At 47.6% G+C, this 27,940-nt stretch overlaps 1 protein-coding gene across 4 annotated transcripts in view; it reads left to right on the top strand.

Moving 5' to 3' along the window:
• The window catches only part of LOC144317734 (butyrophilin subfamily 1 member A1-like), a 59,533-nt gene extending 34,322 nt beyond the window's left edge, over positions 1 to 25,211 (top strand). The window contains exons 5-14 of one of the 4 annotated variants that reach the window (XM_077904556.1): positions 11,243 to 11,337; positions 12,699 to 13,046; positions 16,983 to 17,264; positions 17,383 to 17,583; positions 17,832 to 17,852; positions 17,945 to 17,971; positions 19,133 to 19,159; positions 22,896 to 22,922; positions 23,339 to 23,422; positions 23,780 to 25,211. In XM_077904556.1, coding sequence (XP_077760682.1) covers positions 11,253 to 11,337; positions 12,699 to 13,046; positions 16,983 to 17,264; positions 17,383 to 17,583; positions 17,832 to 17,852; positions 17,945 to 17,971; positions 19,133 to 19,159; positions 22,896 to 22,922; positions 23,339 to 23,422; positions 23,780 to 24,024 — 1,347 coding nt within the window. In that variant the 5' untranslated portion in view covers positions 11,243 to 11,252 and the 3' untranslated portion in view covers positions 24,025 to 25,211. Of the gene's footprint in view, positions 1 to 10,151; positions 10,531 to 11,242; positions 11,338 to 12,698; positions 13,047 to 16,982; positions 17,265 to 17,382; positions 17,584 to 17,831; positions 17,853 to 17,944; positions 17,972 to 19,132; positions 19,160 to 22,895; positions 22,923 to 23,338 lie in introns of those variants that run through there. The other 3 variants (XM_077904554.1, XM_077904555.1, XM_077904557.1) reach the window with 3 other exon arrangements.
• Positions 25,212 to 27,940: the final 2,729 nt, after the last annotated feature.

The raw sequence follows: 27,940 nt of genomic DNA, 5'->3' as shown, positions 1-27,940 counted from the left end.
AAGGAAATTTAAGTCCAAAAATTTTTATGTGCAAGAACGATGGACAAGAGAAGTAATAGAAGCAAGACAACTGCTCCACCTTTAGTAAATGTCTACAAGTCCTAAGCCCCAAGGACTCAAAGGGTTTGTGATTCTGTATATTTTCTCCTATTTTTCTTCTTCTTGCCAAAGTTTACTGAACCCTTGCTAAGGAGAGAGGACTATTGAATATGTTTTCAGGGGAAGGGTAGGGCTTTTTCAGTGGTAGGATGAAGCCCTTAGGCAGTGGCCTGGAGTGTGGTGGGGGATTTGGAGTGGGAAGGGGAAGTGTCTGGGTGGGCAGGGGTGGAGGGGTGGGGGTGAGTAGGGGGGTGGGAAGGCTGAAGGTAGGATGGGGAGGGGCAGAGTTAGGGAGGTAGTAGAGATGGAGAGTGATGCTGGGGTGGGAGCAGCAACTACTTGGATGGGGCTTTAGGGCCTGGTCAGAAGGCTATTTAGGGATGGATTTGGAGGGGAGGCAGACTCAGTGATGATGCAGAAGGTCCCAAGATACATGGTTTAGGGTTAGGGAGGTCAGAGTGCAGTGAAGACAGCCAGTGGTGGTGAGGCCAGCAGCTGGCCATCTGCCTGAGCTGCTCTGGGTTACTCACAACCCACCCTCCCTAAGTGTTTGGGACAGGAAGTAAATTCCCTGGTCCACGGCCTGTGTTGATGGCAAGCCTGGGAATGACTCTCTTGGGTCCTGGGCCCCAGCCTGCCATAGTCACGGGGCAAGGGCTGCCCAGCCATGGTCTACCTTCCTCATCGGTTCTCTGGACCTGATCCAGCTTTAGGTGTTGTGCAGTTATGTCTGCACTGAAGAATCTTTGGCCTCCCATGCTGTGCCCTCGAGTTTCCCAATGTAGGGGGGAGATCCAGACAGTTATTAACAAGTAGAACTGTGCATGTAAAGGGACGTGGTGTGAACACCCCAAGTGGAATCTCTGGGAGAAGCCAGCTGTTCTCCATCCCCATAGCTCTGACCACCATCAATGGTCCTGTTGCCACACAATGGATGTTTCCAGCCCAGAGCTTTCCTTGGGCTCAAGACCCACATGTTCAACTGTGTCTTCCATTTCCCACCAAGATGTCTAATAGGAAAGTCAACAGAAACTCTTTTTTAAAAAAACAGTCTAACTCCAAACTCTTTTTTTAAAAAACATTTTGATTGGGCAGTCTGGGTGGCTCAGCGGTTTAGTGCTGCCTTGGGCCCGGGGTGTGATCCTAGAGACCCGGGATCAAGTCCCATGTCAGGCTTCTGCATGGAGCCTGCTTCTCCCTCTGCCTGTGTCTCTGCCTCTCTCTATCTCTGTGTGTCTTCCATGAGTAAATAAATAAAATCTTAAAAAAATTAAAAAAAAATTTATTACACACACACACACACACACACACACGAGTATAAGCAGGGAGAACAGCAGAGGAGAGGGAGAAGCAGGCTCCCCACTGACCAGGGAGCCCAATGTGGGGCTTGATCCCAGGACTCTGAGGTCCCAGGACTCTCAATCTGAATTGAGGGCAGACACTTAACCAACTGAGCCACCCAGGCCACCATAATTCCAAACTCTTGATTCCTCCCTGCAATGGAGTGCTCTGGGGTGGATGTGGGCAGAGGCCTCTGGATTCTGCTCCTCTGGGCCCAGGAGCTCCTTGGGTGCAGTTGAGGCCTCAAGGCTCTCCCTTCTGTGACATGGGGGACTGAAGAAATGGGGAGGCCCTTAGGAAGGTTCTGGAAGGCTTCTCTCTTCCCTCCTTTCCTCTAGCATAACCTTTGGTGAATGTGACTTGTCACCTGCTCCCTGGGGGAAAGGCCTCCCTTATGTGTGGGCACTGGCTCCTCTCCACTAAAGGTGTCCCAACTATTGGCTTTGGGGGGGAGGAGCAGGCTGACCCCAGTCTCCTGGGAGGTGCAGGTGTGGCTCGTGCCCAGCAGACCTCTTCAGAAGCCAGTGGCCATGCCTGGCACTCTGAAAGAGGAGCTGTGTACATGTGCTGGGTGCAGTTCCAGGGCAGGACAGGACCCTTACCCTGCAATGAGGGAAGCAAATGGGAAAGCCCAGGGCCAGGGAGAGCCAGGTTGCCTTGAGAAGGGACAGCCAATCACAATTACTGGGACCCACTCCTTCTGTCCGCCTGCGCTTTTAGCCAAAGAGAAGGTATCAATTTAGAGGTAGAGGGGATAGAGTGGGAAAAGATGAGCAGGGTCGGTGGGCAACTTGAACCCTGTGGTGTGAACTCAAAGTTTCCCATGCTGCTTTTGGTCTCTCTGACACCTGATGGCAGTGAGTAGTTTGAGGAAGGACTGAGCAGAACTGACTGGCAGGAAAAGGCTTGGAGTCTTGGTCAATGGAAATGGAGGATGGGTCTTGCCCATAGGAGCTAGTCTGTGTGGGTGGCAGTGAGGGCAAGGGTGGTGCAGGAGAATAGTGTAGGTGGGAGCAGAAGGGCAAGGTGGCTAAGGGGGAGCTGGGATCAGGGGCTGAGGCTCTGGGCTTCCCAGAGCAGGCAGGTGGGACAGAAAGTCCTGAGGAGATGGAGAGACACCTGCAGGGTGAAACAGGGACATGGGGAACAGCCCAGAGCTCACTGGGGGGAGAGATTTGGGGAGAGGAGGTGGTTCTGGCTAGCCTGAGGGTGATCATAGGTATGGTGCTTGGTTCCTGGGCTGTCACTGGTTTTCTGAGAACCTCACATTGGGAAAACCCTGCTTTTCTGCTTCCTTATTGCATTTGTTCCCTTTTGTATTTCCTATGCAAAGTTCCCTAACAATATCTACCTCTTGAGTGTGAACTAACGGGAGTGGTCTTGGTCTCAGTGGTGGCAGAAGCGATGGGGGCTGTCCCTGGGGAAGGCTCCTGGGTGTAAACCTATATAGAACACAGACCTCAGGGCTGTTTTATTGCCTGCTGGGAGACCCCAACCTTCCCAGCTGAGGAGGTCGCCTGTTCCTGGGAGGTTCAGCTCAGGGAGTGGAGGAGAAGTGGTGGCAGGGGCTCCACTGGCCCCACAGGATGGTCTGGGCTATGGCTTTGGGCCTGGAGGCATTGAAAGCTGTGTTTTGTCCACTCCAGAGCCTCTTGGTGGGCCTCCTACCTCTCCCACCTATACGTGCACTGGGATTCCCCATTCAATGAGCTTGTCACTAGGTTGTCACTGGTGTCCTCATCTTTGTTGAGGGGAGGGTTGTCATCTGGCAGAAGCAATAGTTGGGTGAGCTGGGAAGGTGCTTGTGGTAGAGATGGATCAGGGTTGGGGGTCCTCCTATTATCTTCTCCCCCTGGGTCCCTTTGTCCTTTGTTGTGTTACTCCCTGTCTGCCCCCCCTCTTCCCTGCCCTGCTCTCTACCTGGGGAGACTGACCTTTATGGATTGATCACAGGTAGGGAAGGGAGGGCACAGGGGACCAGCTTGTAGCTTCTTGCTGAGTTTGGCCAGTGGGAGGCACTAGAGGGAGGCTTTGGTAGAAGGAGTGTAGGTGGGGTATTCCCCCTCCCTGCACACCCTACCCAGTCTGGGCCCCTCCTTTCCATCCCTTCATGGCTGGGAGGGGGACAAAGGCTCCCCTTGCCTCAGAAGCCCCTGCTGTTGCCCTCCCCCCCTCTGATGAATCACCCCTTCTTTCTAACTCTGTGACTGAATTCCAGGGAATTCTTCTCCCTCCGAGGGTCCCTCCACTTCTCTTCTTGTCACTCTGGCCCTCAGGTGGGTTGGAGAAGGACTGAGTGTCCATGAGGTGGGGGACACTCTCTCCTCCCTTGAAGTGTTCACTTTCTCACCACAGTCTGTGGGGCCGAATCCTCTGCTTCATTTCCTTCGCCCACCTTCTCAGGTTCAGCCTTTACCTCCTCCCTCTACCTGAACCTCTGGTTTTGGCTCTGAATCAGCGTCTCCAAAGCAAGGAAGACATCCTCTCAGAAATGTCAGGCTTGGACCAACCATTTCCAGCTTTGTTCCAGGGAATGTGCAGTTTCCCCAGGGGAGCTGATGCTGGAAACCGGGGGCACTTCTCCAGCAGCTCTGCCCAGGCCTCCCTTCAGTGTATCTCACCTTCAGTGTATCTGAGGGTCTGTGCTTTTTGCTCACATCACTTTGGGTTTTCTCCTCTTCACCATGTGTCCTGTCAGGTCCCAGGCTGTGAGACTGTCCGGGGTGAGAGACTTTCTTTGTCTTGCCCAGATGCATGCAGCAGGCTGTCAGTAAATGCCCTGAACAAGTGAGTGTAGAGGTTACGTCCTATAACCTTTCACTAGGGGCACAGTGAGTGGTGAAAGGGGAGGGGGCAGGGAAAGAAGACAGCTTTTGGTTTGGGGGAAATGGCAGAGCCAAGGTCTGGCAGTGTGGGCCTTTTGCAAAGACAGGGTACAGTGGTGTGTGTGTGTGTCTGTGTGTGGGTGGGTGCCTGTGAAGGGGTCATCCTCACCCTATCAGACTTCAAGGGAAAGGTGAGAACGGGGAGCACGGGGAGCACGGGGAGCACGTGGGATCCCTAGCACAGTGCCTAGGGACTTGGTTGGATGCAGAAGCACTTTCCTGTGGAAATTGTTTTGTTCTTAAAAATGAATAATATTTAATTAAAGTAAATAAAACGAATAAGTGAACTTCAGTGAGTGGACAAGTATATGAATCAAGCCCCCTCCTCCCCCCCCTTTGATGTCCCTTCCTGTCCTAACTTCGCCCTCAGTGCCGGGAATCCCTCATCTGACTTCTGCCAGCAGAGGTTGGTTTTGCATGTCCTCTAGTCAGGAATCCTGTAGAGGGCGGTCTTTTGGGTCTGGTTTCCTGTGCTCCATCCACATTTCTAGAATCCTTGTCTGCACAACGCATTCCCTCCCTCTGACCTCCCCCAGGGAAGCCCTCCTTCAGAGCTGTGCGCGCCAGCCAGGCGGGGGCGGCAGAGGCCAATAGAACCGGGGAGACCCTGCAGGGCCTCAGGGTGACTGTCCCCTCACAGCACTCCCTAGTGGTAGCCTCCCAGGCTGCTGCTTCAGGGTGGTCAGACCCGCGGCTCTAGAGAGGATTTCTGGGCCCATGCCCCCAGTTTGGTGCCATCTCATTAGAGCCTGGCTGAGCTCTGGGGTGGACCTGGCTCCTGTAGGGTTTGGCCACACCACCATATGACCCTGGGCAGGTGCCCTTCTCTTGTTCAGCTTCTGTCTGTCAACTTTAAGATGAGGAAAGGCTTTCCTCTGAGGATTTTGTAAATCATTTACTGAAATAATGTACCCCATGTTTAGAGTGAAGTGGCCCTTGGTAAATGGTGGGCCTGAGTATTTGGTGAAGGTCAGCAGAGAGCAGGGGCCTGGCCTCAGGATTTCAGCATACAGCTCAGGAGGCAAGTCTGAGGAGACAAGTCTCCTTGACATGGAGGAACAGGGTGTGGGGCACTGTTAGAATCAGCCTTTCAGGGTTGGTCAGGGCCTCTCCTGCCTTTTCTGCCCCAGGCCTCTCTCCTCTTATTCTTTCATGGTCAGAGGCCAAAATGCCAGGCCTCCAGCCCCTTCCTCATAACTTGGCACTCACATCCTCCCACCAGGACTTGTCTGCTTTACCCTTGACCACAGATGGGCCTGACCTGCATGGGATTGGGAGAGTAAGTTTTTCCCGGGTCACTTAGCCAGTCGCCTAGGTGACAGTACATGCACTTGCTCCCTGCAAATCATTCACTGACATCACAGGGACTGGGGAACTGGCTTGAGACACTCTGGGCAGACCGATGTCCATTCAGGTGTCTTGTCCCCAGATATATCAGGGCTGAAAGCAAGGAGGAGCTACTTCTTCCTTTTCTTCATTCCTTCCCTCCCTTAGTCCTTCCTATTCTTTCCATTCTTTTTTTCCTGCACTTTCCATTCTTACACCATCTTCCATTCAGCCTCCTTACCTTTTAATTTCTTTTTTATCTTTTACTAATTGATGAGTGTAATCAAATTTATTAAAATTTCTATATAAGAGTATCTTTCTTCCTGATCTCACTCTTTTGCTTTCATAGAACTCAGAGCTTTGGTGGCAGTGACGCCTCCTCATGTCCCCTGGAATCTCAGACTTTGGAAGTAGCATGGCTTGTACAATCACAGGGTGCTGGGACAGGTGCCTCTGGTCAGGTGGGCTTTGCAGCTGACCTTTGGGTGGGCCTGGCCAGGCTCCATTCCTGAGAGTGTGTAAGGCCGAGGAATTTTCTGAGGCACATTTGACTGGATATTTCAGTTATGAGATGACAGCCTCTGCTGGGAGGGGCTGTGCTCTCCAGAAGGATAGATGTGCAGATTCAGAGGACAGTGATCATCCCCACGGAGCACGTGGTTTGTCCTCGGCAGCTCTCAGGGCAGAGCTCAGCCCACCAGCCAGGGTCAGCTGGTTAGAGGAGGAAGGAAAAATTTTAAAGTCCACACAGAAACTATCACCTTGAGTGTGTGTATGTGCATGTGCGTATGTGTGTGTGTGTTTCCTGTTATTTTCATTTTTTTCCAGATAGCAAACAAGCAGAAAATGCTTCTTAAAACTTTTCCTTGTCGTAGAAGATGGACCATGAACCTTTATCATAATGGTGTCAAAATAAATTCAGATTTTAAATTTCTAAAAATGGGGCTTAATCCTTTCCACCAAATGTCACATTTTATTTTTTTAATTTATTAATGACAGTCACACACACACACAGAGAGAGAGAGAGAGAGAGAGAGAGAGAGAGAGAGTCAGAGACACAGGCAGAGGGAGAAGCAGGCTCCATGCACCGGGAGCCCGACGTGGGATTCGATCCCGGGTCTCCAGGATTGCACCCTGGGCCAAAGGCAGGTGCTAAACCGCTGTGCCACCCAGGGATCCCTTTTTTTGTTTTTTCAAATGTCACATTTTAAAATGGCAATTTAAAAAAATATATTTATTTATTTTAGAGAGTGAGCGACAACTGCGTATGAATGTGTGTGTGTGTGTGTGTGTGTGTGTGTGTGGGCAGAAGGAGAGGTAGAGAGAGAATCTCAAGCATATTTCGCCCTGATCCAGAGAGTCAATGTGGGCCTCAATCCCAGGACCCTGATATATTTTGACCTGCACCGAAATTAAGAGTCGGACACTTAACTGACTGAGCCACCCAGGTGCCCCTAAAATTATAATTATTTTTATATTAGCCGTTGTTTATGGCTTAAGTATTCATGTGAAACTCTTTCAGAAGCACTCTAGCAACTAACGATAAGAGGTAATACATGGCTGTTAGAGTAGAAAGTATAATATTAACCTGATTAGCATCAGGGAAATTTATATTTTGAGCAAGAAAAATCATTTGTGGCCAGGGAACAGTGTCTGTCGATAAATATCCTGACAGACAGCCTGATGAGCTGGGGGAGGGCAGTGACGTTGGTGTTTGGTGTTTGGTGACCTTCCTGTAGTGTCTCCAGGTGTCCATCCAGTGTCCTTCAGGAAAACCTTCCCTGTGCTTTGTCATTCCTCCCCCCCCCCCCCCCCCCATCATGGGATCCAAGGGTTGCATTCAGGGGAGATAAGCTTTCTGGTCATATCATCCTGGGCCTTTGCTGAGTCTAAGGTCCCCTTCCTGCTCCTCTTTCACCCTGAGTTGTGTGTGTTGGAGCTGAGGGCTGGGCTGGGCTTGAGGACTGGGGTGTGGGGGTCAGTGTCCCTGTAGCTCCAGCCCTGCCTCCTCTAGGAAGTTCCTGGATGAAAGATTAGTGGATGGCAGAGCTCTTGTCTGCCTTCTCTGTCTGCATGTGTGAGAATGAAGTGTCATAAGTATGGCTTGTGTAGCCCAGTCCCTGGCAGTTAGTAGGTACTCAATAAAATTTGGTTTTCTTCCCTCTGACTTTTCACAAAATTCCCCTAATGTTTCTCAAGCCTTGAGGAGTCTCCCCATTGGGCAGGGAAAAGCGGGGACAGCGGGGGTGGGCCTGGAGCCTAATATTGGTCCTTGTTCATTTGCTAATTTTCAATTAAGGTGGATTTTTCCAATATTCCCATGTCTAAGTGAATATTAGCAGAAATGGACCTATGGGGATGACAGCATGGGATGTGTTCAGGTATATCCAGATGTCCAGGGTTTGCCCACAGTTTTATTTTTTATTTAATTTTTAAATTTGAAAACATTTTATTTGTTTACTTATTTGAGAGAGACAGAGAGAGAGAGCAAGCATGGAAGGAGGGACATACAGGGACAGGTAGATGGAGAGGAGGAATAAGAGACTCAGTGCCCAGTGAGGAGTCCCACAGGGAGCTTGATCCCAGGACCCTGAGATCATGACCTGAGTTGAGTCAGAAGCTTAATGGACTGAGTCACCCAGGCACCCCTGCCTAGAGTTTTAATATCTCAGACCAGACATCCAGGCAGAACTCAATCACTCCTATGCATCAATGGGTCCATCAGCCCTTGCTTCATGAAAATGATAGCAGATCATTCAGAACTATCAAGAGTGACCATAGGCTGGGAGAGACTTCGCTGGGTATGTGGTTGTGGATCTGAGAAATCTGATTTCCTCACCTATAGAAGGAAGATAATAATGACAGCAGGCTGGCAGCAGTGGGGCCAGGGAAGTTTTAGCCCAAACTAGTGTCTTAACACCAGTCACTTCACACATGAACACTCAAGTACTGGGCAGGCTTGAGGGAGCAGAGCAAATGAAGGTGGTTGAGTCTGAGTTTCTGTCCTGGTGATGTTCAGTGATGAGGTAGGAAGAAAAAAAGAGAGAAGATGTGGAGTTGTAGCCACACAGGGGGTGACAGATTTAGGTCACAGTTAATAGTCTTCGTGTTTCTCAGAGGACTGAAATGTTTTTCCAATTTGGACAGGGCTGAATAGCCAATGTGCTGCTGAAGTGACTCCTCTGCAAATGAGCTCCAGCAAAGTTTCTTGAGTGTTTGCTACATGTTGGATACGTGAATAGGGCACATAGTGCCTCCCTTTGTGGATGCCACAGACATTCCACAGAAGAACTCATGTCAGGGCTGTGGAGAACAGGGTGCCACTCAAACCCAGCAAGCATGTGTATGGGGCACATATGAGGCTGAGCATGTTGGCGAATGCCCCTCTGAGGAAGGTCATTTCAAGTGAGACTAGAAGGGTGAGGAGTTTGGGGGTTGAGAGAGAGAGAGAGAGAGAGAGAGAGAGAGAGTGAGAAGGAACATTCAGTGACTTGTGAGAAGACCCAAGGCTGGGAAAGCTCCATGAACTGGAGCAACTCACCCAGGCCAGTGAGGGAGAACTAGGAACAATGGAATGAGGTTGGAAGGAAGTCAGGGCCTGGGAGCCACAGACTAGAGGTTTAGCTGGGGGATCCCTGGAAGGGATGAGGAGAGTTGATGTAAGTTGTTGTTAGAGGATCATGATCTTGGAAGGAAAATGAAGTTGAGAGGGTAAGGCTGGAGGTGGTCAAGGGACACCCATGGAGCAGCAGGGATACCATCCTTGAGTGTGGAGCTAGGAGCTGGCCATGGATATAGATTTGAGGAGTCTTGAACTTTCTGGTACATTGGAAGTAGACTGGGTTGGAAAGTGGAGTGTGTAGTGGAATGACGCTCCACTTTCTGTCAGATAACTGGGTGAACCCAGGGATTTGTTACGAGATGGGGAACCAGGAAAGAAGGGGCTGGAGAGAAGGCCATAGTGCTCCATGATTTTCCTTCAGAGACCATAGAATCCACCTTTCCTAGAGCAAAGTGTGGCCTGGCAGGGAGGGGGATGAATGATGTACCCAGACCACATGTGACGGTAAAGTACTAACAAGCCACAGGGCACTGTCCACTCAGCAGGGGCAGGCCCCATGTCCTGGAGCTGGTCCTGGAAGATCCTGATACCCAGTGTTAACCCCTCTGTGGCCAGGCTGTGGGGAGTACCTGATTCATTTCCCGGTGAAGAAAAGCGAAGCAGCTACACTGGTGGCTTTTCAAACACTCTTGCCAGATAGGATTCACTAACTGACATAGAATATTTTTGCTGGTGAACAACCAGTCCAGAGAGCTCCAAGCAAAGGGCTAGATATGAGTCTTGTCTGTGTCACACACTCCTGCTTCTGGTCTAGAAACTAGCCAACCTGGAGAGGAGCAGTTGTTCAACAAATGGTTGCTAAGTCTGTGCCTGTGTGTCCCCCTGCAGGATAATTGATATACCTGTTCCTGCCCTGTTTCTGTGGCTTTGATCATGTTATTTCCTTCCTGATTACCAAGGTCACCATCCAGAGTGCAGGGCAGAGTCCGCTGAGATGACTTTTTGTGCACGCTTTCACTTTCAAATGGTGAAAGGAGGCAGAGCTGGGTGGATTCTTCTGTCTGGGGGTGCCCAGTGCCCCAGGTCTCTGTTTTGAGACAGACCCCTGCAACCTGTGCCAGGTTCTGCTTCTCTACTCTCCTGGGAACCACCTGCCTTTCAGATAAGAGGAACATGTGGCACCAGTGTTGGATCTGGAAGCAGGGTTTAGGGCTCAAGCAGTGAACTGCAGGTGCAAACTCAGAGTAGATTTGGGGTCTGCTCTGATCTCACAGTACTGAATTAGAGATGCTCCGGAAGTTCCAGGTTTTCAAGCAGGTGAGTGGGTTCTGAAGACATCTGTGGCCAAGAAGAGGAAAACTGGGAGAAGCTGGCTGTGAGGAGGAGACTGAGAATATGGTGGCACTGAGGGTGGTGGTGCTGGATAACAATGAGAAGATGAGAATTAACTTTTGGTGGGGAATTGACTGAGCACTGGCTGTGTAGAAGGCCAGGTCCTTGGTCCATAGCAGCAAAGGGCTGGGGGAGGCAGGAGGTGAAATTCAGGTGAACTCAGCAAACACAGGACCCCAGGACAGGGTACGTGTGCTGGAAGCCACAGTGTCCTGGAGGAGGATGCAATCTGATGCCATGCTTCTCAGTGAATCCCTGGTCACAATTAGAGGGCAGCAGAACAGCACACAGGAGTTGGTGTGTCCTTCCTGGGGAGCCCTCAGTCTGGGCCCTGTGTCCCTGGGCCTCTGTGGTGGCCTGTGACTAATGGAGGAGGCCCCTGTGCTGAGGAGGGAAGGCTTTGGTCCTGTGGGCAGAGCAGGCTATGAAAGCTTTCCACGAGGATGGGAAGGCTTTATGTTATCAGGGTTGTGGGGGTCCCCACCCCATGAGCATAATGAGCAGTAGGAAAGGCTCTGCTTCTGCTGGGAACTGTTGCCAGCCCTGAGCCCTGTGTCTGCTCTGAGGCCCAGAGCTGTGGGCTGGCCCTGCCTCGTCTCTTTAGGTGTTCACCTGCCTCCTTCCTGTGTCTCCCCAGTTCTGAGGAAATGGAGGATCGCTGCAGGCACTCTTTGCTCTCCCATCTCCCCTCCCTGCTTCTCCTCTTCCAGTTGCCCTTTGCGGGGTCTGCAGGTGAGTGTGTGCCCTCCCCCTGCCTGTGTCTCCCCTCCCTCAGGTGGGTGAGAGTCTCCGGGAGCCTTGCTGATGTCTCCATCAGGACAGATGGCTATTGGTGGAGGCCCTGACTAGAGAGATTCTGGTGATCCTTCAACTGCTAGTGTTTCCTAAGGTGGCTAGTGTAGGCAGTGAGATGGGAAAAAAGACAGGGAGGAGGTGGGGTACTGGCCTGTCTGGATCCTATGGAAAGAGTGTCTCCACAGTGGGGAGCAGCCAGAGCAAAGCTGGTAATATCCTGTGTTCAAGTAGCTAAGGAAGCAAGTGTTGGCTGGAGCCAAATGATCAAGAGGGAGAGAAGCAGGAATCGGGGGTCAGAGATCACTGGGGGTCATCATTATTGGGCTTGTGGGTCACGTGGGGAACCTGAGAGGCATTGCAGGGCTTTCAGCAGAGGAGGGATTTGGTTTTGCTTACAAGTTAAAAGAGTCACACACATGTGGTCTGGGAGAGATAGTCACTGTCATCCCCCCTGAAAGACATATGGTGACTCAGCCAAGGTTGAGTAGCACAGAGGTAAGAATTCACTCTTCAGAAGTCCAACAGGACTCTTTCTGTAGAAGTATTGTGTCATGACATAGCCGTAGGTATCAAAAGACCAAGGCCTGTGAGGAGTGGTGGTGGCAGTGAAGTGAACCTACCTTTGTAACAGGTAGTGATTTGTGTCCTGTGAGTGAGGGTAGGTCTTAATGGAAGTAGCCATGGGCTCTAGTTTTTAGTGCACATGGAATTAAACAGAAGACAAAGAAATGGGGACAAATAATAGACTAAGGAGCAGGTATGGGGAAGTTCCTGAGTGTGGCCAAATGAACATAGGGATCCCACCTATGCCACAGGTGTGCTCTTTGGTCAGTTTTCAGTCTAGAGCCAGGTTAGAACTATGGTTTTTAGAGTGTGGTCCCTGGCACATCAATACCAGCATCCCCACCATCTCCTCAGAAGTGCACATTCTGGGTCCTACCCCAGACCTACTGAACCAGAAGTTCTGAGGGTAAAGCCCAGCAATCTGTGTTTCACAAGCCTTCCTGGTGATTGTGATGCTTGTGGAAGGTTAGAACCATTGAGTTAGAGTCCTTCATGGAAGGGCCTGGACCCAGGAGCATAGGCTGCTAAGGGAGTCTCTTTGACGTCATTTCTGGTCTCAGAGTTGTGGTAAGAGGCTCTTGCCCTGATTCAGAGTGTTCACAGCTGAGTCCCTCAGGTCAGGGCCTCTCACCTGACACTTACCCTTGCCTGCCTGGGCTCCCACCTGATAGTGTGTGATCCCTGCCCCCACCCTATGTCTCTCCCACTCTCTCACTCCTATTCTGTGTCCACAGAGGAGTTCGTGGTGATTGGCCCCTCAGACCCCATTGTGGCCATGCTGGGTGGGGATGTCATGCTGCCGTGTCATTTGTCCCCGGCCATGGATATGGAGAACATGGAGCTACGGTGGTTCCGCTCTAAGTTCTCAGAAGCAGCGTTCATCTATCAAAACCAGCAGGAGCAGAGAGAGGAGCAATTGGCCCAGTACGCAGGGCGGACCTCACTGGTAAAAGACTTCCTCACTCAGGGGGAGGCTGCCATGCGTATCCACAAGGTCCAGGCTTTTGACAATGGACTATATACCTGCTTATTCAGGAAAGGAAACTTCTATGAAGAGGCCAATTTGGAGCTGATGGTGGCAGGTGTGTGGTTGATCTATATTTAGAGTCTTGCAGTATTTGAGTTGTGAGCAACCTCATGGTCCAGCAAACAGGCCCTCATTTTACAGATGAGGGAAAGGAGAGTCTTTCACTCATTCATTTTTTTGGGACAAATATGTAGAACCCCTAGTATGTGGGGGTTACTGTTCTGGGTACTTGGATACAAAAGTATAACAAATAAAGATCTCTGCCCTGTAGAATTTATATTCTAAAGTGAATAAATAGGTAGACAGATGGGATATAGAGGATGTTAGGTGGTGGGAAGTGGGGATTCAGCCAAGTGGATATCTGTAGGCAAGAATTCCAAGCAGAGGAACAACCATGTGAGACACCTGAGGTAGGAGTGTGGCTGTTGCATCTGTGCACACAGGGAGCCCCCCTGGCTGGTGAGAGAGTTGAGTGGGAGGGTGGTGAGAGGTGACAATCCTGGAATATAGAGGTGTTCCTGGTCCATGGGTGCAGAGAAAGGATTGATCAGGAAAAATTCATGAGGAATACACACTTGAGCAGATACTTGAGTGAAGCAGACAGTGTTCTAAAGAGCCCTTTTGGTTGATGAACTCCGTGAGGGGCACAAAGAGCAGGGTGATCTTGTTTATGAGGAATTCTTCAAATAGTCCTAGGGTTGGAGCGTGTCTGCCGTGATGGATGTAGGTGATATGATTAGGGAAGAAGTGGAGAGGGATTTTATGTGTGTGAGGGCAATGCCAGACTATTGGAGGCTTTGTTTGCTGTGCCATGGAGTTTGGATACAGAACTGAGGAAATTATAAGCAGAGTGATTTAGGGAGGTGTGTATGTGGGGAGGTTTATTTGACAGCTGTAAGGGAAGGTATATGGAAGGTGAACAAGACTGGAGCAGAACATGTACTTACAGGGTAGATAGGTTGGCTGCCTGAATTCACGTAAACGAAGTGGGGTGGGAAAGGTGGGATCTGGCAACAGAGAGATTTGGAAAGTAAAGCTTTCTTTTTTTTTAAGATTTTTATTTTATTTTTTCATGAGAGACACAGAGACAGAGAGAGGTAGAGACACAGGCGGAGGGATAAGCAGGGTCCATGCAGGGAGCCCGATGTGGGATTCGATCCCAGGACTCCAGGATCATGCCCTGGGCCGAAGGCAGATGCTCAACCACTGAGCCACCCAAGGATCCCTTGGAAAGTAGAAACAACTGAATGAGTAGATTTGGGAGATGCAGAGGGTTTGTGGGGTGGGAGGAAGGGATGGCAGAGAAACCCAGGGTTTTTTTGAGGGGGCAATTTGGGGCACCCAGGTGCCCCATCTTAAAATTTCTGGCACAGAAATATTGGTAATTATGTGTTAGTTGCTGATTTCTGTAACAATGCTGTGTAATACACGCATGGAAAGCTCAGTGGCATATAGCAACAACCATTTATTTAATCTGGGTGTTAAAGGAGTTCAGCACATCTTAGCTGCATTTGGCTAATCTTAACTGGACTTACTGGTACATCTTTGGTAATATATGGGAAATTTAATTAAAAACAAAATCTCTCAACCCAGAAATATTTTTCACAAAGATATAAGGGAAAGAAAACAGCTTTATTATTGAATTAACATTAACCAGTATGTGAGGTTCATCATGAGTACCGACCAAGATATTGAAATGACAGAAGAAATCTCACTCTTTTCCATAGCCATGCAGACACAATCATTACATTACATACATGTTCTCAGGATGAACAATTCCTATCTCTCAAATAAGTAGACTTGACAGCACCATTTGTCACAGATGATACACCCTATAATTACTTGGAAATTGGGGTAATCATCTATGTTAACTAATCAGCTTTATCCTGAGGAAAAAGAAATTAGCCTATCTTAAAATATTTTTTTTTAAATTTTTTTTTTATTTATTTATGATAGTCACAGAGAGAGAGAGAGGCAGAGACATAGGCAGAGGGAGAAGCAGGCTCCATGCACCGGGAGCCCGATGTGGGATTCGATCCTGGGTCTCCAGGATCGCGCCCTAGGCCAAAGGCAGGCGCCAAACCGCTGCGCCACCTAGGGATCCCTATCTTAAAATATTTTAAAAATATTTTATTTATTTATTCATGACAGAGAGAGAGAGAGAGAGAGAGAGAGAGAGAGGCAGAGACACAGGCAGAGGGAGAAGCGGAGACTCAATCTCAGGATCCCAGGATCACGACCTGAGCTGAAAGCAGATACTCAATCACTGAGCCACCCAGTTGCCCCATCTTAAAATTTGTTTAAAGAAATTTAATTCCAGTGTAGTTAACATATAGTGTTATATTCATCAGATGTGCAATATAGTGATTCAACATTTCCACATGTTACTCAGTGGAATTTTCAACAGAAACTTTACTGGCCAGAAAGGACTGGCATGATGTATTCTAAGTGTGAAAAGAAAAAACCTGCAGCCAAGAATATTCTATCCAGCAAGTGTATCATTCAGTCTATTCAGCAAACCAATAGAAGGAGAGATGAAGAGCTTCCCAGACAAACAAAAGTTAAATTAGTTTGTTTTTTACACATTCCTCCATCTTTATGAGAGGACATGTTTTTACACTTGGATCTTGGTGCCCACTGAAGTTAGGCTCCTACCCTGGCACAGGAAGCGGGGAGAGGGTTGCGTTTTCTTTGGTGTTAACAGTTCAAAGAGAGGGCTCCCAGGTCCTTGAGAAAGACATCCCTGGATCACAGAGCTGGCCTAAGGCCTATCTAGTTGTCACAAAGGACTTACATACATTTCAAAGAGGGGAGAAAGCACCCACAATTACAAGTTTCCTTTATATATATATATATTATATATATATATATATATATTATATATAACAAGTTTCCTATAGTAAATGCTGTAAGAAAAAGGATGGAAAGGGGCTCTCTTTCCTTATTTTATTTTTTAAAAGATTTTATTTACTTATTCACGAGAGACAGAGAGAGAGAGAGGCAGAGACACAGGCAGAGGGAGAAGCAGGCTCCATGCAGGGAGCCTGATGTGGGACTCAATCCTGGGTCTTCAGGATCACGCCCTGGGCTGAAGGTGGCGCTAAATCGCTGAGCCACTCAGGCTGCCCTCTTTCCTTATTTTAAACCGGGACAGTAAGCCTCTTAATTTTAATATATTTTGTCCTGACAGTGGAACTTGGCTGGGTTTGCTCACATAGGTGTTGTTCAGCTGGCTGTTGGCTGATCTAGGACAGCTTCAGCTTGAAAGGCTGTGCTAGCCTGAGCACCTACCTCCCATAGCAGAGGGCAAGGCGATGTCACAAGCAGTTTCCAACCTCTGCTGGAGCCACATTCTCTGAACTCTCAGTGGCTGAGTCAAGTCACATGAAGGAGCCCAGCAGCAGAGTGTGAAGGCACTAACAATATGTGGCAGAGGACGAGCTGGATGTAAAGAAGTCTGAAGGATTGGGGATATTTTCATCATCAGCCTATCACAGAGGGGGACAAATACAAATCAGTTCAGGATTTGAATTTGAAGCATCTGTGAGGAATCATAGCAGAGCTAACCCCAGGGATGTGGATATTAGGGTGGGAGATCAGGAAGTAGATAGGGTTGTCAGTGGTGGAAGTGATTTTACCAAGGGGCAGTGGGTGTGCAGGCAGATGCCCTGGAGAGTGTGTGAGGGGAGAAGAGCAGAGAAGGATGGAATATAGGACCAAATTCCTTATTGTGTTACTCTGGGTGATGGACTTCCCACTCTCCCACTCTCATGGCTGGGGAGAAGAGCTTTACCCTCTGTGGCTGCTGCAGGTCCCCGTGGTCTTTCCTTCTGTTTCCTGAAGCAGAGCTACTGCTTTGCTCCCTGCAGGGACCACTCCTCATAGAGCCCCTAGAATGCAATGCTACCTCTGGAGTTGGGCACAGAAATGCTCTGCTGGCATCCCCAGGCTCTGGTTGGCCTCTCTGTGCTCTCCAGCTTCTCTCTCACAGGTGTGGGTTCTGCTCCTCAAGTGCGCATCCAAGGGCCAGAGGAGGATGGAATCCGAGTGATGTGCATGGCCTCAGGGTGGTTCCCAAAACCCCAGGTGCAGTGGCGAGCCCTCAGTGGGGAGAAGTTCCTGATGTTCTCTGAGACATATGCCCAAGATGCTGAAGGACTGTACAGTGTGGAGGCTGCTCTGGTGGTGAGGGACAGCTCCTCAGGGAACGTGACCTGCTCGGTCCTCAACCCCATCCTGGGCCAGGAGAAGGTGATGGCCATTTTCATTCCAGGTCAGTGCTACTTCCTGCTCCCAGGAGGGCAGGAGGGGATTGGCAGGGGAGGTCTCTGGGTGTGCTGGGCTGAGCTGTCCTGGGCCATACCCATGATGGGGTGTCTGGCTGGGCCCAGAGCCCTTCTTCCCCCAGACTTCTCCCTGGAAGCCAGCTTTCATGGTGACCCTGACCGTGCTGACACTCCTAATCTTTGGGGCTGCCTACTACACTAAGAGAGAACATACTGCAAAGCAGCAGGAGAGGCAGGAACGGGAGAAACTGCACAGGGACAAGGAGGAGGACCAGCAGACAAAGGAGAAGGTGCTGAAGGACAGAGGTAAGGCAGGACAGGCACCAATGTAGACCGTTGTGGCAGTTGATGTGGAGGATAAGCCAAGCAGCAGAGTCTTTGGCCTGGAGCAGGTAGCTGAGGAGGTCCAGAGATGACAGCTGGAGCTGTGGCGACTCGATGGAACTGGAACTATAACTGCTAGGATACTAAGATGTTCATTTATGGGTTCGCCAGGTGCAATCTTTCCTATTCTTAGGGATGAGAGTTCATGATTATTTTTCACTCTCTTTCAGGAGAACTCCAAGCAGATCTTGGTAGGTTCTATTCTTTTCTCAAAAGTATTTGTGTCCCCTTTGTAGGAGACATTCTGGTTCTCAGCTCACTTGTTTCCTGTGTTGCCTTTCAGACTGGAGGAAATCTGTTTACCTGTCTGGTAAGTAACTGTCCAGATGTCCTTGGGTCACCTGTCACCTAAGCCAAGGTGTCCCCTCTCCTTGTTTCAGGCACAGACATGTGGACCCTTCCCTGGGGCAGAAGTGGAAGCTGGTGGGAGGCAGAACCTGCTCCATGGGCTTTCCTAATCTGGGCCTCTGCTTCCCACCCAGTGCTAGGGAACCTGGGGGTGATGGTGCTTCCTGGAGTCTGTTGTGCATCTTGGGTTTATTCCAATGCTGATCTACCTGTCACATTGCTAGCATTTCAGGCTTCGATGCAGCTAGTTCTCAGTTGGCCTGGATGCTCTGAGATTTTATTAAAGAAACTATAGGAATAAATGGGTCATTAAGTTTAGGAGTGACCCCTCCACTATCAAGGAGAGCCTTTTTTTCTCCAGTTTCTAGAGGTGCTAATCTAAAAATAATGGGTAGAGGATTGGGTAGATGATTGATGGAATGTGATAAGATGAGCTGCCAATGCTCCAGAATAGTGATGTATTTTTTGAGAAAGTTTCGTCGCTTTTATCCTGGAGTTCACCTAGTATCCTGTCCTTAATTCATCTCCCCTTTTGTGTTATTTCCCATATATCTCTTTGCTGGAAAACGTTGGATGCAATAATGATTTCTTACAATTATGGAATAATGTATATTTTATTCTCTAAAATATTTTATTTTTTAAAAATATTTTATTTATTTATTCATGAGAGACACAGAAAGAGAGGCTGAGACATAGGCAGATGGAGAAGCAGGCTCCCCGAGGGGAGCCCGATGTGGGACTCGATCCCAGGACTCCAGAATCACATCTGAGCTAGGCAGACGCTCAACTGCTGAGCTACCCAGGCATCCCTCAAAGAAAAAGTGAAAGCAGATAGAATAAAAACTTTTGTGGTTTTAAGGCACAGGACACTAAATGGCTTGGTAAGGTCACATAGCAGCAGCAGACAGAGGTGGAACTAGACTTCTTGACCTGTGGTCCAGGGAATTTCCCACAACACTCTGCTGTCAGCATGTGGCAAGAGTTCATCTCTCCAGCCTTTCCCCACTCTGCACCACTCTGCAGCTAGTGTCACCTGTAGCACAGAGGGGAGGCAAGGGCCAGTAGAGCAATGCTGAACTGACTTGTTCTGGCTGAGGTCTCACCTGGCTGTGTTCCCTTTCAGCCTGGAGAAAAGCACAGCTGTATGCAGGTAAGTGACTCAGTTTCCTGTGACCTTACCTCCCCAACCTCAACTTTGTCCCCTTTCTGTCAGTGGACCCCATAACAGGACAGTTTTGGTGTCCCTGTTCTCTTTGTCACGTTTGTGGTCTCCTTCTGAAGACTGTAGGGACTGTCCTTGGGAACACAGATCTGCCTCTATTCTGACCCATTCTTCTCAGATCAGTGTTAGGGTTAGCAACACCCTCTGAACACACCTTGTTCAACTGATACTTTTGTTGGTGCAATGAAAACACAGTGGTTATTTATAAGGACAATTGGAAAATGATAATGACTGTAGATCAGAAATACCTGTCTCTAGAAGATTTCAGAAATCATGCATGCCTGCTTAGGACTCAGGTCTTCCTAAGGTGATCCTTGGTTCTGAATCCATTTTACCCTGAATTTCCTACTTTTTCTGGATCTAGTTTTGGTTTTTCTCTTTTTTTGCTAGTCCTCTAGGATTGGTAGTCTTCATTTTGCTTCCTCATGGTCTGACTCCTTGTCCAAGGTAGATATTTCTTCCTCCAAACCTCCTTGGTTGTTGTGGAAGTAGTTGATTGATTGATTGATTGACTTAACGGGGTGGGGGTAGGTTGAGAGAGAGAGAGAGAGAGAGTAAGCGAGAGAGATAGAGAGATAGAGATAGAATCCTAAGCAGACTCTTGCTCAGTAAGGAGCCTGAGGTGGGGCTCAATCTCATGACCCTGAGATCATGACCTGAGCCAAAGTCAAATCAGATGCTTAACCAACTGAGCCACCCAGTTGCTCCAGAAGTATTTTAGGTCAGTTGTTCTGAATCTAAGATCCAGGGCCACCAGGGTATTTATGGACTCCTGCTAGTGAGTTTGTGAGCTATCTGCAATTATATACAAAATGCTATGTATATGCTTGTGGAACAGAGGCAAGAAATTAATTTTTTTGGAAGAACAGGACCTTATAATTGTTCACAACCATTATATCTCCTTTTAGGAGAATCTGGATTTATCTGATGGGCTTGATACTGGCTGGGTTTATTGGGGCAATGTGTGAAGATTGCAAGAGGAGGAACTTAGAGGAGTGAAAATTGTTTATCAGAGAAAAGTTGGGAGCAAATTAGGGAAGGAAAGGTTGGTTGGGAAGAGAGGAGGAGCTGAGAAAGAAAATAGAGAGCCTGTGATTCCTCTTGGAGAGATTTTGGGTGGCTCAGAGTGGTGGAAGAGAGACCACAAACCACAGCCTTGAAGATTTGAGTAGGAGGTACACAAAGGGTGTGCAAGTTATTTGGGTGCATTAAAAGTAATAAACTCCTGGCAGGTGTTCGAGAGATTTCTGAAAAGATGTATTTATTTTAACCTGTTTTGAAGTAATCATTTAACTGTGTTTGCTTTGGATAATGAGACAACTCAACCTTCCAGCAGCACTGGGACGGGAGTGTGGTCCAGGGGATGCTAAAGCAATGAAAGGTTATTCATATCACCATTTAGCACTGGAGTGAGTTGAGAATCTGGGCTGTTTGAACTCATGTAACATGTGCTTTTTTGTTCCAGCTGTTTTGCTCACAATCAGGGGTAATTATTGTGAGAGAGAAGGGGGAGCCAAGGGTGAAGGAGGCCTGCGGAGCAGATGTGTGATGAAAGCTCCTCAGACAGCATCACTGATTCTTGGGATTTATTTATTAAAAACGAGGATCAAATAGTCTTCTTTTAGCATTTCCTCCTTCTCTGCTGGATTGAAATACATGTGTTTTAAAGTATACCTTATATACCTTTGTATTTTGTCAGGACAGACACCTTTACAGTAGAATCAGCATTTTCATATTGATGGGATCATAGTGTGAAGTGAATTAATGTCTGATCCCATATTATTCACAAAATTGGAAAAATAATTTAGAATTGTAAGTCTTGCTGTGGAAATGAAGTGAGGAATGCACTTAAGGTAATGAAGTGTATAGCATAGCTCTGGATACATTGTAGAGTCTCAGAATGAAATGCCAACTCTCCTTCCTTCTCCTCTTGTTTTCTCTTCTTTGCTAATCTATGTCTGTTGTCACATGGAAATGTATAATTGGGTGTCAACTGCTGTCTTGGTGAAGAACAAGTAAATTAAAGTTCCCTTTCCTCAAAGGGTCGCATGATCAGCCCATTTTATGTGATCTTGTTTCTGTAAGCAAATCAATAGAGCTAGACATAGCCTTTATTTGAGTAAATTTGTATAGGTGAGAATAGTAGTCACTATTTGCACTAAATATTCAAGAAGATATCCTATTCTTATATTTATAAGTGTTCTAATTTTGTTCTGGAATCTGCCCTGTTGGAAGTAACAGCTCTCCCACTGCAGACTTTTCAGGGTCTTATGACATATATAAATTTTGCTTTGATCAGTTAGCTTCTTTTCTTCTTCTCAAGAGAGAATATGAAAGTTGGAGTTTATGTGGCCCTGAGTCACTGTGGGAGGAGATCCCCGTGTTCTCTCTTCTTCAGTCCATGTCCTCAGTCTGCAGAGGGTAGCTTGACCTGGTCCTTAGGATACTTGGGTTTGGGTTCCATCTAGGTGTTTGGGGGCATTATTGTTGCCCCCTCCCTGACCCCATTTGAAATTCCTTAATCTTTTAAAAATATATTTTATTTATTTATTTATTTGAGAGAGAGAGAGAGAGCTAAAGAGAGCTAAAGAGAGAGAACAGAGTGTAAGAGAGAGCACAGAGAGGAGGAACAGAGAGAAGGACAAGCAACAGACTCCCACTGAGAAGGAGGCCCTCCTCAGGGGCTCTATCCCAGAACCCTGGGATCATAACCTGAGCTGAAGGCAGACACTTAACCAACCGAGCCACCCAGGTGCCCCTGAAGTCCTTAATCACATCTATAGCTTCTCTCTGCCATAACATATTTGTACTTTCTGGGACTTAGGACATGGCCATATTTGTGGATTGACCACATTGGGTGTCTCCTGATGCTTTTGATCTTTTTGGGTGATTATAGGGGGAAGCAGATAACTAGACCCAACATTTTTGGTTTCCCCATATAGGGATGTTTTTCTCCCAATACTCCATGAAAAGGGGTAGAGAATTCACTAGTGTCTGTCCTCTCACTAGATGTATGTTTTTCCTGCTTTGAACTTTTCTCTCTCTCTTCCTTGAAACCTCTCCATTACCCTTTGACTGGGCAAGATTTCTCTAAAGGTGTATCCTGAGTTGACTGGGCAAGATTTCTCTAAAGGTGTATCCTGAGTTCTCCTCACCCATGGCTTATAGTCATCCCTCAAGTGCAGTTCCGCCATGTTGTGTTGTTTCCACCATGGCTTCAGGTCAACCTACAAATTCAGTTCAATTGCTTCTTGATAAATAAATGGAGGCCTCAGAAATTTTGATCCCCTCAATTCTTTTTCAAGAAAACCTAGCTTTCAGGATGGATGTGTGGCCAGGGATTGAGAAAGCATAATTCGATAGTGAAATCTGGAAATAGAACCTTTTGTTCAGGTCATTATCCAATCTCTCAATGGTGTTAAGCTTTATGGCTTTGCTTTCATGGGAAGGCTGAAGCAGATAGGGGTGTGTGTGTGTGTGTGTGTGTGTGTGTGTGTGTGTGTATGAAAAAGAAATGAATTCATCAGATGAATGTTTCCAAAAGATTTTCCCTGTAACTCTTCCATTGGTGTATTTCAGAAGATTAGTTATTGACACTGATATATACAGTCTCTTCAAATCTCTGATTTGTGGTTCACATTTGGGAAATGTGGTTTTCTTGTAGATTGGCGGAAGAAGATGTTCCAGGCCTGTGAGTTACTTTAAGTTCTTTTCGGGTGCTCTTACTGCTACCCCCATGGCTGTTGACATCTTTTTCTGTTTGCTGTGTTGGTACAGATGCTGGCATCATCATTGATGGTGGTGGGGGTTGGGGCATTGAAAGTCACATTAGCTGGAATTGATGGATGTGGCTGAATGTTGGATGCTAAAGAGATACCCTTCAGTCCTTAGAGTACAATCTGGTCCTCAAGTGCCCTGTGACATATCCAACCCCCAGATCAGTAGAGTTACTTCTGCTCAGAGAGTTGAGTCACAAGGCTCTAATTTCATGAGGCTTATCCATCCCTGCATGCAGCTAGGTGTCTAGGGTGGTAGCGGTGGTGGTGGTTGTGTGCTCTTGTTATGGAACAGGGAAAGATCTGGCATGATTGGCAACTCTCTTTACAGTGTCTGTCACTCTGGATCCAGAGTCTGCACATCCCAACCTTGCTGTTTCTGATGAAAAGACTAGTGTGACCTGGAAGGACACATGTGAGATCGGAGAAGAAAGCGGTGTTCCAAGCGTCTTGGGCTGTGGGGCTATAACATCAGGATGCTGTTTCTGGGAGGTGGAGATTAGCAAAAGAAGCAGAGGGGAGTGGGCTCTCGGGGTTTGTAGGGGAGATGTGAATAGGGAGGGGTGGTACAAAGAGCTTCCAGAAAAGGGATTCTGGGCTGTGGGGAAGTATGGAAAAAGTCTCTGTGCCTGTGACCGCTCTGGGACTCAGCTATCCCTTAGGCAGTTTCCTCACAGGATAGGGATTTTTCTGGACCTCAAAGAAGGTGAAGAAGGTGAGGTCTCCTTTTATAACATGACTGATGGCTCCCACATTTTCTCCTTCTCTCTAGCTTCATCCTCTGGGACTCTGTTTCCATACTTCAGGTTGAGTTCAGAAGATGTGTTCCTGACCATCTGCTCCATAGTGAGTGGGCCTGCAGAGACTCCTGTGCCCCTTAACAATCCCCCTTCTTCTTTGGAGGAACCTATGAGCCTCTCAGAGGAGGGGTTCAGCTCAGGGTCTGGTGTTGATGGTGCTCTCCCAGGGGCTGAATCTCCATTACTCTCCTGTAGCCCTGAGGCTATGTTTCCATAGAGCCCCAACACTGTCTCAGACTCCTCATGGTGGTTCTTCCTGAAGCTGCAGACTCCCTGGGGCAATAATCTCCGAGGTTAGTCCTGGATGACCTGGTGTCTTACCCTCCTGCTCTGGATGTAGACTAGACTGCTGGGTTGTGGTTATGAGAATAGTCAGTTCATGCCTTAATGCTGAGGTATTAGAAGATAAATACTGACTGTTTGAGCTGGTTTGGGGTAGGCTGAATTTTGCTATTGGAATTCATTTTCTTTTGGTAATGAAATTAAATTATTTCATGGAGTCTTTATATTGTTTGTATATGAAATGAGAATGATGGTGAATGAATGCAGAATTAAGTGGTGTTTACTATGTCTAGCTTGAGTTGTGCAGATGAACTCAGAGGCTCTGGGTGGCTCATCATCTCTATTTTGGGAAATGTGCACTCTTACCAGAGATGTTGGCCATGCAACAATTTCTGGAGAATTGAAAGGCTGATGGACTTTTACAAGGAGTGGAGTCTAATATTCTACTGTATATACTTCCTATTCTGGGATGGACGAAATGTACTTACCCTATCAAACCTTGGTAAATATCTATGTTTTGAAATACTAGTGCTGTATTAATTCAGTGAATTAAGGAGAAGGATGTGGGTTCTCCTTGTGTGTCAGCTCCAGTTAGAAGGAACAGAATTGCTACCAGAATAAAGATGTTAATGAAGAAGAGGGTTTTCAGGATCCAGGTGAATTGCATTGCAGAAAGCTTTGATCATGAGCACAGTTCCAGGATCTTCCAAATCCAATGGTAAAGGATGATAGAAAACCACAATAAATAAAAGGAAGCCAGACTAATGAGGACTCAGACCTTCAGACATGAAGGTATGTTCCCTCCACAGATAGAGAACGCTGACCTGCTGTGGTTCTGGGAGAGATGAGAAGACACAGAATTGGAAATGGAAGAAGGAAGTCACAGCTATCAGTTCCTGCCTGTGATCAATAACAGAAAAAGGACTGTAGTAGCTTTTCATATTTTCTCCTTCTTGTCACATAGATGTGTTTATTTGTACTTATTATCTATTTTCTACCTCTTTTCTTCTTATCCTTGTGATTTTCTTCAAGTTGTCAGTGGTTATATTTAAAATATATTCTATGTAATTGTGGCTGAACTTAAGGAATAAATAGAAACACTGTTGGACTCAGTGACTGAGACTGCCTGTCTGTTTCATTTTGGGGGAAGAGTGAGAACTTCTTCACTTAGTGTAGCTTTGTAGATGGGTGAAAAGGTATAGTTGTGTTGTTCCAATGTTGTTCCAATAGAAGTTCCAATGTGGGTAAACTGGTGTACATGGAAGCTGAGTAACTAAAGGTGTGGATTGTGTCCATTATCAATTCATTGCCTTGGGGTTGTCCTATCTACTCTGTATTTGCCCTACTTGTTGATCCTGAAGCAAGATCCCATTATAGTTTCCTTCTTGCCATTTGGAAGAATGTTAGCCTTTGTCAGTACAGTGCACCAGAGGGAACACAGCTAGACAGCAGAGGAAAAATCTTCTTGTTCTGGTGCTTTTTCCCTTGATCCTAAGATGCTGCTACCAGTGGCCTGGAGAAAATATAGCTTCTCTCACCTTTTGGTGAATGAGTATGGCATTGGGGCAGGCTCTATTCTAGATGGCTGCTTCCTGGGGAATCTTGCTAGTTCTCTAATGGAAGTTTTCCTGCCCAGCAGTCTTGGCCTGTGGCATGTTGATGAACTTCTTTCCCTTCCTGCAGTCCTTGGTTCCACCTTCTCCAATAAAGAGAATCTCAGTCTTGTTCTCTTCCAAATGCCTTCAGCCCTAGAAATAGATTCTGCTTCCTATATCTCCTATTTCTGGTTTCCTTAGAGTTTTCTTTTATCTCCTTCATAATTAAACACCTTTTTTTTTAAAAAAAGGATTTTATTTATTTATTCATGAGAGACACACAGAGAGACATAGGCAGAGGGAGAAGCAGGCTCCCTTCAAGGAGCCCGATGTGGGACTTGATCCCAGGACCCTGGGATCATGACCTGAGCCAAAAGCAGATGCTCAACCATTGAGCCACCCAGGTGTTCCAGTTAAACATCTTTTGATAGATAATATTTCTTTATATCAAATTTTCCCTGTTAAAATGACTAATGTGATTTCTCCTCCTGACCTGACACTGACTGACATGAACATCTAAACTGAACTGTATCTTGGAGGACGGCACTGTACTGTTCACAGTATGTGGAAAAGGGTAGTGGAGAATTTTTCAGATTTATTAAAATGGTCCACTCCAACAATAAAGTCATAAGTATAGTCCTCAAGATCTTTGTATATATTTTAAGTACTCTATATATTAATATATTATCTGAGATATTTTCTCTCCCTTCCATATACCTTGTGGCTTTATGACACTGGACTACTTTTGGATGGGCTATGGGCATATTTCCTTTGAAATGTAGAGAAAAGGAAGGTATGGATGTGATATGAATTATCCAAACAAATAAGAGTAATCTTTTGAAACAAATGGACAAACTGCCCATGTAATTCCAGAAAGAATGATTAAAATCATCATTATTGGGAGGAGTGAGGTCAACATCATGGCAGCCTGAGGCCCTCCATTTGTCTCTCCCCTTCAGTTTAAAACTAGTAGGACATCCAAAACCCAACAAGGTTCTTCTGCACAGTCTACTCAGATGCTGAAGAGATCCACTCATGTTTACATCTGAAAGGATGCAGATTGGGACCCATGGAGAACATAGCCCTGGCAGCAATGCTGGGGCCTGTTGCCCTGGCTTCTGCAGTGGTGGCAATGACTATGACTCCTCTGGCAGAGAGTGTGGAAGTGGAGAGGGGTGAGTGGGCTGCATGTGGAGGACCCCATAGCCGTTAAGCCTCAGAGCAAGGTCCTCTGAGGCAAGGCATTTGTGACTGAGTAGGCGCAGTGGTGGGAAGGAAAAGGCAAGGTAAAGAGACAGACAAGCAGAAACACTTTATGCCCTGACTGCCTTGGGAGTTCAGCAGTAGAACGCCCAGGACCCCTGGGCACCTGAGCTTGAGGATCCCCCCGCTGGACTGTGAGGTGCACCTGGAGCCAAGGCCCCTACTTGGTTGTCTGATTTCCAGTTTTTTTTTTTTTTTTTTCCTTTTGTTTTGTTTTGGTTTTTGAGCCTGGTTTGAGCTGCCAGGAAGGCAGCGCTGGTAAGAGAAACCAAACCCTGTGTTATTCTGCCACCTGCTGTAATAAAAGGAAGTGCCTCTAATTGCCCACCATGAACTGTTAGAATTCGTAGTTTCAAAATATTTATTTATTTATTTATTTATTTATTTATTTATTTATTTGACAGAAAGAGAGAGAGAGTGTGAGAAAGCACAAGCAGGGGGAGGGGCACAGGGAAGGAGAGAAGCCCACAGCCCACTGAGGAGGGAGTGGAACTTGGGAACCAATCCCAGGACCCGGGATTTTGCCCTGAGCTGAAGGCAGATGCACAACCACCTGAGCCGTGGGCGCCCTGAACTATTAGAATTGAAGTCAACAAATCTTTACCTACATGTAAAAGGTGTTGGCTGCTTGAAATGATCTGGCACAGGGAAAGCTCATTAGACACTGTGAAAAGCACGATTCCTGCAGAGCAGACCCTGGAGCCCAGGGCTCCCCGGGACTCAGCCCAGGATCCTCCACTCCCCCCCGCCTCAGGCGGTGGTGGGGAGGGCCCAGGATGGTGAGGACGCTCCTGCCTGTTGGGGGTGGTGGTGGAGGCGGGGAGGGCCCAGGACAGCAGGACCCTCCTGCTGTCAGGTGCCCCCAGAGCTGTGCAGGTCAGCCGCCCCTTCCCCCCCGCCCCGCCCCGCCCAACATCCAGGCCAGTGTGGACTGGGAGACTGTGGGTGGTTACTGGGGAAGCTGACTCTAGGGCTGGGGAGCTGTCCGCCACC

Source organism: Canis aureus, chromosome 7 (genome assembly GCF_053574225.1).
Source record: "Canis aureus isolate CA01 chromosome 7, VMU_Caureus_v.1.0, whole genome shotgun sequence".
NCBI classification, from domain to species: domain Eukaryota; kingdom Metazoa; phylum Chordata; class Mammalia; order Carnivora; family Canidae; genus Canis; species Canis aureus.
This window is presented reverse-complemented; position numbering and strand designations above follow the sequence as displayed.